The sequence below is a fragment of the Apis florea genome, unplaced genomic scaffold (assembly GCF_048593485.1).
Source record: "Apis florea isolate Af1SG1 unplaced genomic scaffold, ASM4859348v1 contig_2272_pilon, whole genome shotgun sequence".
NCBI classification, from domain to species: Eukaryota; Metazoa; Arthropoda; class Insecta; order Hymenoptera; family Apidae; genus Apis; species Apis florea.
Window position 1 is genome coordinate 6,152,066 of NW_028256549.1, and position 11,557 is coordinate 6,163,622.

Below are 11,557 nucleotides of genomic sequence, written 5' to 3' on the forward strand. Positions count from 1 at the left end.
CCTCGAGGGCTGTGCCAACACAAGACCGCATTAGCTAACTGCGCCCTGATTCGTCGTCGGATCGATCCCAAAAACGAGGAAACTTAACTCGAATTACGTCACCGGGAGGACACTTAATTCTGGTTAAACCGTTTGCCAGAATTAAAATTTTAAAATTGAGAAAACTATCTTTCCAATATCAATATCGAAATATTATTTATCAAAATGTATGAAAATTCGTTTTGGTAATATGAAATTCTAATGGAAATTCTAATTTGTACTTTATATTTTATAAGAAAAAAAAAAAGAAAAAAAAGTTAAAGATCGATGCAAATGGGATTCATTTTACTTTCTTAACTCACCCTATCAAATTACTATCCACCCGATAGATGGAATCAACAAAATCACCCCAATCTTCATTAAATTTAAAAAGATGCAGAAACACTTTATTTTCAACCCTCGAAACGAGCAATATTGTTAAATTACCGTCCACCATCAACGAAAATCAGCAGCCCCCTTTAATTAACGTTTAAACAAGAATCACGAACGAAGAAATTTATCTTATCTTCTTTCCATAATTATCCCCACAATTATCGATAAAAAAAATTTCCTTGACAAAAATTTCCCCCCCCCCTTTTCTTTTTTTTTTTTTTTACCCCTTAATCAAGCTATTTTATTAAATCACCATCATCCACCGCCATATATAGAATTAACCTTAAATCACCCTCATCAACCCCCTCCTTCTGGAAGTGGCGTGAGTCACGAGCAAATTATCAAGGAATTAGTCGCAAATTAGGTTTCGCCAATTTCGCGGAGAAAAGAGCAGTCTCAGGACGAGGAGAGACTTAAATTACTACTATTTGTATTCTCCGGAGGAATCCACCCCCGCAGGAAAGGCGGAGTCTCGATTCCTCCAAGAGGGATCGTGATACCGTTACCATGGAGTTATGTAAATCGTCGGATTACTCGCCCCTGCAAATTGGAAATAGGGGTTGGGTGGAGTGGTCTCGACACAGTCTTCCAAGCAAAGAGAATTCTTGTCGAATTTCATTGAATATGATGAACAAATGTGTATATATATAATACAATTTGAGAAGTTACGTTCCTCTTTGTGGACATTTTTAAAAAATGTTCTTAGAAAGTTATTAATTATAATAATCTGTGTGTGAAATTGGGAATAGTAGTATTGATCTCGACGAAACTTTAAAGGGATCGAGTGTAAGCAAACATTGCTAGTCTTAAACAATTTTTGCAAAATGCAAATAGAGAAAAGGTTGTGAAATAATAATAAAATTCAGAGAAATAACAGTTTGTTCAGAGACAATGCTCGAACATCTATCATTAAGAAGGGTGGATCAGAGGTCGGTGTAAGGTGGCTATCATCCCTGTTGGCGTAACGAGGATCGTGAAACAGGCGCAGAATCGTCCCACGGGCCGTGTTACGCGCATTAACTAAACGGCAACTCTGATTGGCTCCTTTCTACGAGCATCAACCCCCCTGAGATCGAACTGTTGGGGTGGAAGAAGATCAGAAACGATCTCCTTATCTCCTTTAGTGGGTGGAAGAGGGTGGGTGAGTTTTCACATCGATCCATCTCATTTGCAAAGGATTATTTAATTAATTTAACGGAATTATTTTTTTTTTTTTTTAGTATTGTATCTTTCTCTTTATTTCTTAAAAAAAATTTGGAAAGAAAATTTCAAGGTTGTAGAGTTTTGTTCAAAAGATAACATTTTTCTTTGTGTATTGTATTTTTCTATTCGAATTGAATTAAAAAAAATTTCCAAAATAAACTTGGTGCAAATAAACTTGGTAATTTGAAATGTAAATGAAATATCAACGAATCCCCTCGTTCCTTTATTCGCTCCATTTCCAACTCGAATCGAATCAACAACGCGAAGATTGTCCATTTTCTTTAAACAAAGATCGATTAAAGATACATCGATCGTTCATCGCGACACCCGTCTAAATCGCGGATATCAATAGGTTAGGCAAATTGAATTTGATCGTGAAGAAAGGATGTCTTTAGCGGTGCCACGTAAATCGGTGCTGGAGCAATGGTTCTATGAACCCAAGGAGGAGCCCCTAACCTTTGACGATATATTGTTGTATCTGGGCAAGTATAAGAAAATAACTCGACGCCGCTCTCATCTTTAATATCTTTGCACTTGATTCTCGTAGTACAAGTTTTTCTCAATTAAATCCACTTTACTTCGAGGAGAAAATTAGAATCGAATTTCCTCTCGAAAATATTTTAATAATTTTTTAATTTTCCTCCAGGAATTTTTTAAAATTTTACTTTTACAATATCCTTGTAAATGATAAATAATCGCACGCATTAAAACTCGTATTTGCATCGCCAATTATAGATAGATTAAAATAATAAAAATATAATAATTGGATGACTTTCTACTCTTCAATACTCTTGATTTCAATTACATCTGAACCAGGCGAATTCGGCTTGTACCAAAGATTCCTTTTCGTCATACTCATGCTGTTCTGCTTCTTCCTGACCTTCGTCTACTTCACACAATTGTTCCTGATCGTGGTGCCGGTCGAGTTTTGGTGCGAGATGCCAACAGTGGAGGGCTTCACCTCGGAGGAATTAAGGGACTACATGATACCAAGCTCGACTTTGGTCGCTTACGAGGGGCACGATTTGCCCTATTCTCGATGCTGGATATACGACGTACCCGTGAAAACAGCGATGGAGGCCAAGGAGCCCGATCCAAAATGGCCGATGAAGAAGTGCGACAAATGGCACTTCAAAACGACCCCTTTTGACGTGCCTTACATATCTGTCGCGGCCGAATTTGGCTGGGTAATCTCATCATTAATTCAATTTCGAAACAATAACATCGAAGATAAATATAAATAACCAAGATAACAGCTAATAACTCGTCTACGCTCTACCAAAACTCCATTTCCAGGTTTGCGACGACGCGTACAAAGTGACACTTGCTCAGAGTATATTTTTCAGCGGTTCCATTCTCGGGGGTTTAATATTCGGCTGGCTGGGCGACAAATACGGAAGGATCCCGGCCGTCGTTTTGTCCAATTTATTGGGGTTTATCGGTGGCCTCTCCACCATATACATCCACACATTCTGGCAATTCTGCGTATGCAGGTTCATCGTTGGCGTGTCCTTCGACAGCACCTTCGTGTTCGCTTATATATTAGTCCTGGAGTACGTGGGGCCCGGGTGGCGCACGTTCGTCGCCCACGTCTCCTTCGGCCTGTTCTACACATTTGGCGCGATATGCATGCCGTGGATGGCCTACTTCATAGCCGATTGGAGAACGTTCGCCCTGGCGACGACCATACCTCTCCTCACCGTCCTATTAATGCCGTTATTTATTCCTGAGAGCGTCAGGTACTTCTCTTATCTTTTTCAATACGAGCGAATTCGAAAGAAATTTTTCCGCGCAGGTGGTTGATCGGGATGAAGAAAATACGCAAGGCCATGAAGATTATCTCGTTGATCGAGAAAATAAATCAGAACAAGATACCCGAGGACGTGTACGAGGAATTCCAGGAGGACTGCGAGAAAGCTATAGCCATATTGGCCGAGGACGAGATGTACACGCTGCTGGATCTGTTCAAGACGAGGCGTTTGAAGTAAGGCTGAAACAAACAATTGTTATACAAATTGTCGAGATACCTTTCAACAGAAGGATCACCATCCTGCTGACATCAGTGTGGGGCATAATCCAGATGTGCTATGACGGGCACATAAGGTGCCTGGACACCCTCGGCCTGGACGTGTTCAGCACGTTCACGATCGCCTCCATCACCGAGTTCCCGGCCGAGATGTTGGTCGTGTCCACCCTGGACACGTTCGGCCGAAGATGGACGTTGTTCACGGCTATCACCGTCTCAGCCGTGTTCAGCACGTTCGCCGCCCTCGTGCCCACGGTGGGCCTGACCTTCGCCTCGTTCGCGATCTGCAGCCGCCTGTTCATCAACGTGGCGTCGAACATCGCGCTTCAATACGCGGCCGAACTCCTGCCAACCGTTGTCCGTGGCGAGGGCGTGGCGTTTATACACGTGATGGGATACGTCACCTCGATCTTCAGCCCCTACATCGCCTTCTCCGCCAGGATAATGTACAACCTGCCGATGATCATACTCGCTGTATCGTGCTTCTTCGGCGGGACCATGTGCCTGTTCCTCCCGGAAACCTTGATGGAACAGTTGCCCCAATCGTTGGTGGTAAACATACACAGATCAAAAATCTATATTTGACTATATGCGCCAGTATTCGATATATCTTCCTAAAATCTAATCTATCCGAAATTTAAAAAATTTCGTACTTGAATTTGTTCTTATGGAAGTTTATGTTGATTCGAATGATCAGTTGCTTTCTTTCTTCGTAAATAATTAAATATATATATTGATTTAAGGATGGAGAGTTGTTCGGGATCGATCAAATTTTTTGGGAGACACCATTGACGAGGAAGAAACCTTTGGAGCCGGTAGGGCTCCATTTGCACGCGAAACGTCCGGTCAGACGACCAGATCTGTTGCGAAGCAGTATGATTTCCGGTGTCAAGGGCATAAAGAGACGACACACTAAGTTACTAGAGAAAATAGACGAAATGAGAATCACTCAAAATCAGTAAAAGGGGTAAAGTTAGTTTTAACATTGTGAGAAATGTTTTTGAATCCTAATGACAGAGAACGAGGAGGAAGAAAGAGAAGGATGAAAAATTTATTTGCCAATTATTGTTCGAATAATGAACAACGTGTTGTTCGCTTTTATTCGTATTTATTATTGCACGTGCACGTACACAGTGGATCGATTCATTCGAGTTGCTGCTTAAATTTAACTTAACTAAGGTTAAATTATATACCTTATTTATTATACTATTTAAAATTTAATTTAAATTATGATATGATTTAAAAATAATGATATGATAATAATGTAACGTATGCGATAAAATTGTAGATTAGAAAATATTTTTCGAATAAACGAAGTTTGTAAGACGAGTAATTATGAAAATCACTTTGAACTAAAATTTGAACAACTGTATTTTTTTTTTTTCAATTTCAATTTCATTCAAGAATTCGTGTTTCACTCTTTTAATCGTTCAATTTAATTAGATATATATACAGTTGTCAACACTTTTTGTTGGAAAATCAAAGATTTTAAATTATTTACCGACTAATAATTTAACACTTACAAAAATATATTTCTTCGTCCCTACGCTTTCTCCAAAATTTCTCACGTCGAAAGGATCGTGTAATTAATAACAATTAAACGAGCAGGAAGTTCGAGGTGGACAGACGTTTAGTTAATTGCCGAAATTAGCGACAACAGGGGTCCTCGACATGTGGACGGCCACATACCTCGTATCTCCTTTCCCTTTTCTTTGAAAACGCATAAATCCGCCGCTGGCGTGGCTTTTCTTCTTGTTTCACCCGTGTCCCGTGTGTCACCGTGGGTGGTTGACTAAGAAAAGAAACGTTGAAAAAGTGAGAAAACGTTCTCGTTACGTTGCAGAATTCGGCCCCTCTACGATTTATCACAATTTACTCTGGAATTTGTCACGATCAGTTTCGAATATATCCAAAAAAAAAAAAAAAATTCTCTAAAAATGATTTTCAATAGAAATAAATCATTTTCTTCTTTTGAGTTCATGCTTCTTTGTAGATAGAATTTCTTCTAACGATGAAAGTGAATGTGTTGCGATATAATATTGAAGATGGATATAAATGAATTTGTTTATCTTCGATGAAAATAAGCAATTTCTTCCTTCGAATGCATTCTTGTAAAATGACGAATGCATATGAGTTCAAATATTATAGGAACATTATGTTGAGAGATGAATATAAATATTTTAAAAAACGAATTTTTTTCTTTTTCGATACTTGCTTACTTGTAAGCAGACCTTTTTATCATTATAGATATGGATACGAATTATATTATTATATTATATTATTATATACGAATTATATTAATTATATTAGAAGAGAATATTGGAAATGGATATTTTGGAAAAATTTTCTAATTTTTTTCTTTCATTAAATACTTCCTTGATAGAATTGATTCGTGTGGAAAGGTTTGATACGGAAGTGAGATTAAACGAGATTTGAGATTGATTTCGAAAGATTGTTTAGAAATAAAAAAAGGGATAAGAATATATTTTTCCAAGTCGGTTCTTCAGTGTACCGTGTGAAATCCGAGAGGAATTCATAGCTCGTCACTTGAGACGACTAATGGGCCCATAATGACCGAACAACGTGTCCGGGTTGCCAGGCACACTCAGCTTCGTCAATCATGCGGAAAATAAAGAGGTTTGGCCATGCTTCGTGATGAAATTTTATTCTCTCTATTGTTTCCTCTCATATTTTCTGCCGGGGAATATTTCTTTTTCGAAACATGTAAAATTTATCATCAGACAGATTTAAAATTTTCTATATAATAATCTCAAATTATCCAAACGAAGCTTGTCAAAATAAAAACTTTTTATTAATTAAATAATTGTATCTCATCTTCAAATTCATCAAACTCATTCCTTTTAATCAAATTCGAAACAAATTCAAAATAATTAATAAAAATAATTATTTGAATCTAACCTCTTTCCTTTCTAAACTTCACACACAATTCGTCATACAAACTGAGAACATGCTCGATTACCCAAATTGCTCAAAGTAACCCAAGAATAGCATCTTTCGATCCATCCTAACCTCTCTCTTCTTCATTTATATGTTCGATCACTTTACCACGCTAAAAATAACCAAGAATAATATCTCTTTATCCAACCTAACCTCTTTCCTTCAAACTTCATATTCACTCATATATGATACCACTTCCTCTAAAAAATAAAACACGCCTCAAATCAAAGACTAATCAAGAAAAAGGAAGAGATAATGTTCCTCGAAAATCGCGTTTAACCATCTTCGATCCTCCGACGACAGAGGAGAAAGAAAAATAATCTCGTTCCGGGAGCGCATAGCGCGATTTCCGTATCTCAAGGAGCAATGGCCGCGCGTTGACAGTGGAAACGAGTGCGAGCTCGTAAACGCGAGATTGCCTGGCCGCTTTACGATCTTTCTATCGCGTTTTCGGGATTATTTGAGAAAATGGAATCCTTTGTAAAAAGTAGGGGGTGGCGCCTGGTGTACAGAGATTTGTCCGCCAAGCGGATGAAAGTGTGTGTAAGCGTGAAATGCAAACCAGCTGGAAAATCGTAAAAAGCGGGGGAATGTAACGAAAGCGTAATCGGTGCGGCTGGTCGAAACACGCTGGTGGGCGTTGCACTTGGAGAAAGAGAAAGGGGATGAAAACGAGATACCGAGTGTGTATGGCGGAGCGTTTTATTGCGGCCGCGTCCTCGGAACGAAAGTTCTCGTAAAAAAAAAAAGAAAAGAAAGAAAGAAAAAAAAAAGGAAAAGAGAGAAAAAGGACCATAAGTTGTAAAAGTTTCACCCCCTGCACTTTGTCTCTTATCGACTTTGCTTTCTTTTTTTCCAACTTTCCTTTAACATTCGACGCTAATGAACCGTGCGTGTTGAAAGTGAGATTAGAGGGTTCTCCTCAATTTCGTTGTTAACAGAAATTATGTTACACAGTTTTTATTTTCGGGGGAAGGAAAGTGGTTTCTTGTTGCGAGTTGCTTCGTTCCGGAAGAGAAGAGCTGTTTTAAATATTAATGATAAAACGAGATGAAAAATTTCTCTATAAATGTTGGAAATACCTTTTTCCAACAACTCCTTGCCAAAAAAACAAACACGATTCGCCTTTCCAACCATCCATCATCATCCTCTTCCACTTCTCTTCAACGACTGGCAATAACCAGAAATCTCGCGATTCCGTTTCTCGACCTGAAAACGCTCGTACCGTTCTCTCTGTGCAAACAAACGATCATCCTCCCTACAGGGTGCAAGAGCGCGGCCCTAAGGAGGAAAAAAGAAAGAGAGGAAAGAAGAAGAAGAAGAAAAAGAGGAGAAAACGTGGCACACCACACGTGCGCCTGAAAGCCGACTTTCCGGCCAATTTGCGCCGATAAAACCGAACGCCGCGCCACGCAGTGGGCTCGAAGGCAAACAGGCCATGGCTACCATTGCCGAGGACGCGTCCCGCCACGGCAAACCGGCAATTTTCACCTTCCACAACTATCGTTTCCCTCTCTTTCCACTTCGAAACGATCATCCTCTTCGAATGTTGCACGGCCGCCTCCCGGAACGATCCTCTTCTGCTTCCTACGTGATTGCTCGCCGGCAACTACTGTTTGTTTAGCAGGCCACTCGAAACTGCGCAAGATTTTCGCAATTTCCGCCGCGTTTCAGCTCCCTTTCGCGCGAAATGCCTGGTATTTTTACATTTCTCACTCCACGATTTGTTTGCTTTAGCTTCGGTTTTCAGTGCGTTTACAAGAGTCGTTTCGAGGCGTCTTTTGTTCTCAGTTTTTCCTGTTGTTTTAGGGAGAAGTGGCGTTCGAAAGGTGAAGGAGAATGACGAGAAACCGGCTGAAATTGTGTCTGCAATCCATTTTGATGTAATTAGTTTATTGAATATTTCGAAAAGAAATATAAATTTTTCTGTTTTTCCTGTTTTTCTTTTCATTTTCTATAATTAATTAATTGCTTATTTTTATAAATGTAGTTCCACTCTTCGTAAGTAGAATGGATATTAATATGAATATTGAACGAATGAAACGTAATATTTCTATGATATTTCTTCTATATATTTTTCTTCTTTGCTCTTCGATTCTTAGCTTCAGTTTGGGATCAGTAACAGGATTTTTCTTTTCAGGTTTCTTTCGCAGAATTTATTATATAGGAAAGAAGAAGGATTGGAGTTTGAAAGTATGGGATTACGTGGAAAACGAGGAGTCTGAAATTGTGCCTGTAATTCTGCGTTGCGAGAGTTTACTGCTGCGACCGGCCAGGTTGCACAGAATCGAGCATCGTTCGCCAAAATGGAGGAAACTTCTGCGGTTTCCGGTATATAGTCGACGGGGTGAGAAGTGTGGACGAAGCTCGCTCCCGTAGACTCGACGATCGTTCGAGTTTACGACCAGTGATGGATGTTCTTCCCCTCCCTGTTGGAATTCGATTCTCCCTTACCTCGTTTTTCGAGTCGACTCGTATCCGAAAATTTAAAAATTTAAAAATCACAATTTAAAATTGAAGCTTGATAAATTTTTATGACACATCCCCTTCCAATCTTCCAAAATCAATAAACTACTTCTCGACTCGAAAAATAAAAAAAAATTGCTCGCTTGAACAAGCATAAATTCCCACAATAAATAATACAATTTTCAAGGGATAAAAAGGGATTCCAACTGGTTCCAAAGCTCGGTCGAGAACGACAAACTCCTTTGTCCAAGATTAAAAATAGAAGAGAAAAAATAAAAAAGGTTCCGTGAATTAATAAAATATTTCCAAAAATAAAAATTCCAACTTCTCCCTACCTCGAACGTTTCTACCAATGAAAAACAAACGTACGTATAATTACCATTCACCATTGTACCAGCGATATTATCACAGGCGTGCCGTGCGTGAAGTATCGCCAAGGCACGACCCACATCACGATCCGAAAAATTAACAACGCCATCGGTTTTTTCTTCTTTTAATTAATGTTTACGGCTCGGCTGTAAAGCGGTACGGACACGGGCATCGATTTTAATGGGAAGCCGGGCATTGTCGACTTTTATGCGTTAGCATAAATCGCTCGTAGAACCGGAGACCCCGGCAATCGCCGCGGACTCCATTTTAATTCGACCTTTTACGCGGCTTATCGGTTTTAGATCGGGACCCGCACGGACCCGAGGATAATGGACATAAATTGAATTACTTTTGCCATATGAACGTGCGCTTTTCTACCTACGACAAAATGATACGTGTGGCGATGTTCTTGAAATCGATATTGGTTTACGATTGGTTTCTTCGATTAGCATTTGTTAACATCGGTTTGCGAAACCGATGAATCGTTGATGAAAACTTGAATGCAAATTTTTCCTCGAGTAAATTAGTAAATTAGTTTTTTTCGAAATTATTTGAATACTCGAAAATTTCTATGATTTTTCAAGTGCGAGTAAAAATTTTAAATCCCCAGGAATCTTAAATGTCTGTAAGTTCAAAAAAAAAATTTCAATATTCCAAATATCTTCGATAATAAAATTTCCAACATCTTTGAAACATATTTAGTTTAAAAATTCCAGATTTCTTTTCACGTGAAAAATAGATTCTTTCAATTCGAAATCTCCAATTGGAATTCCACCCATTTCAAAATTCCCGCCATTCGACACATCTCATTCAAATATCTCGGTGAACGTTGAATCGATTTGCATAAAAATTTCCATTACGATAAATCCCGCTTGGTCTTAATCACTATGGAGATTCCGTAACGACGATAAATTCCAACTGGAATCGCGGATGTCGCCGCTAATTTCCAGACCTATCCAACCCACGAGATCACGAGCCAGTTGAATCTCGAATACGTGGATCACGTCGCCATAAAACGTTGGCAATTACAGAGATACGCGAAAACACCGTCAATTACGGCAATTAGGAAGCTTCACGAAATTGCATCGTGCCACGTTCCTTGAAAACCCGATAGGAAGCTCCATAGCGAGCGTCCATATTTCTTTTAAACACAACTTGTCTCGCCGCCATTGTTCATAAAATTCTTATCGCATCCATCCTTTATTTTCTCTCCTTTTTTTTTTAACGGTTTTCGTGTTGTTCGATGATAAGCGTTTTCTTATGTTAAATTTAACTTGATCAAACGTAATTGTAATTGACAGAAACTATTTTCGGAATTCTCGAATCTTTCAACATACTCATTCTCAATCGAAAAACAAAAGGACACAATTTCTCCACCAATTCCACATTAATTGTTAAAAAGATTCGAGAATAGTTTAAATTTGAAATTAACATTCTCGAGATTTTAGATTGAAACAGCCATAAATTAGAAAACCTAACCTCAAATTCGATCCAAATCTCGACAATTCCTGTTCAACCACAATCCTGATCCCACAACAATCCCACAAAAATTCGTCCAAAGGACGGTCCATTCGAGATGCCAACTCGAACAAAGCCAACTTCCACCCCCATACAAAGGCAAGAATAACAGCAGCGTTGGAAGAAAAGAGTGTCCTAAAGCGCTCGATACATTACGTGTGGTGTGCTTACAGTTTATAGGGTCGGCGATCATCCCCCGACAGTTAACTCAAATTGCATTATGGGAGGGCTGGTCGCGTTCTGGGGACGATTGCGGGGTGGGCTCTGCAACCCTCGAAACGATGTGCATTTTATTTACACGCGTCGATATCGATCGTGATAACGCGGTTGAAGAAACTAATTTTCCGCGTGGAAATGATGATAAAGGGGGAATAAAGTGATTTTTTTTCCTTTAATCGATAATTACTTGATATATTCGAGGGGAAAAAAAAGATGAAGAGATGATCTGTATCAAGTACAAAGGTTTTTTCTTCTTGTATATCTTTTTCTAATTATTAGTGCTAATTTATAATGTAAAATTTTCTGTGTCAAACATATATCGTAACATATGAATATTTCATATGTATGTAAATATGTATAATAATGAATTGATAGTCAGTATTATAC

The 11,557-nt window shown here is 38.9% G+C and overlaps 1 protein-coding gene across 1 annotated transcript; it reads left to right on the forward strand.

The window, feature by feature from the left end:
* Window positions 1-2,436: 2,436 nt before the first annotated feature.
* Window positions 2,437-4,973, forward strand: LOC100869677 (carcinine transporter). The gene is made up of 5 exons (XM_031918136.2): window positions 2,437-2,801; window positions 2,911-3,353; window positions 3,410-3,598; window positions 3,652-4,192; window positions 4,384-4,973. Exons 1-5 carry the CDS (start codon window positions 2,472-2,474, stop codon window positions 4,600-4,602), a joined length of 1,722 nt encoding a protein of 573 aa, XP_031773996.2. The 5' UTR covers window positions 2,437-2,471; the 3' UTR covers window positions 4,603-4,973.
* Window positions 4,974-11,557: the final 6,584 nt, after the last annotated feature.

What these genes read in the sequence shown, in the direction of transcription:
- LOC100869677 (XM_031918136.2), top strand. Translation starts at nt 2,472, where the DNA reads ATGCTGTTCTGCTTCTTCCTGACCTTCGTCTACTTCACACAATTGTTC. An exon ending in TTTATTCCTGAGAGCGTCAG is followed by an intron (nt 3,354 to 3,409) that starts GTACTTCTCTTA and finishes TTTTCCGCGCAG; the next exon opens with GTGGTTGATCGGGATGAAGA. An exon ending in AGTTGCCCCAATCGTTGGTG is followed by an intron (nt 4,193 to 4,383) that starts GTAAACATACAC and finishes TATTGATTTAAG; the next exon opens with GATGGAGAGTTGTTCGGGAT.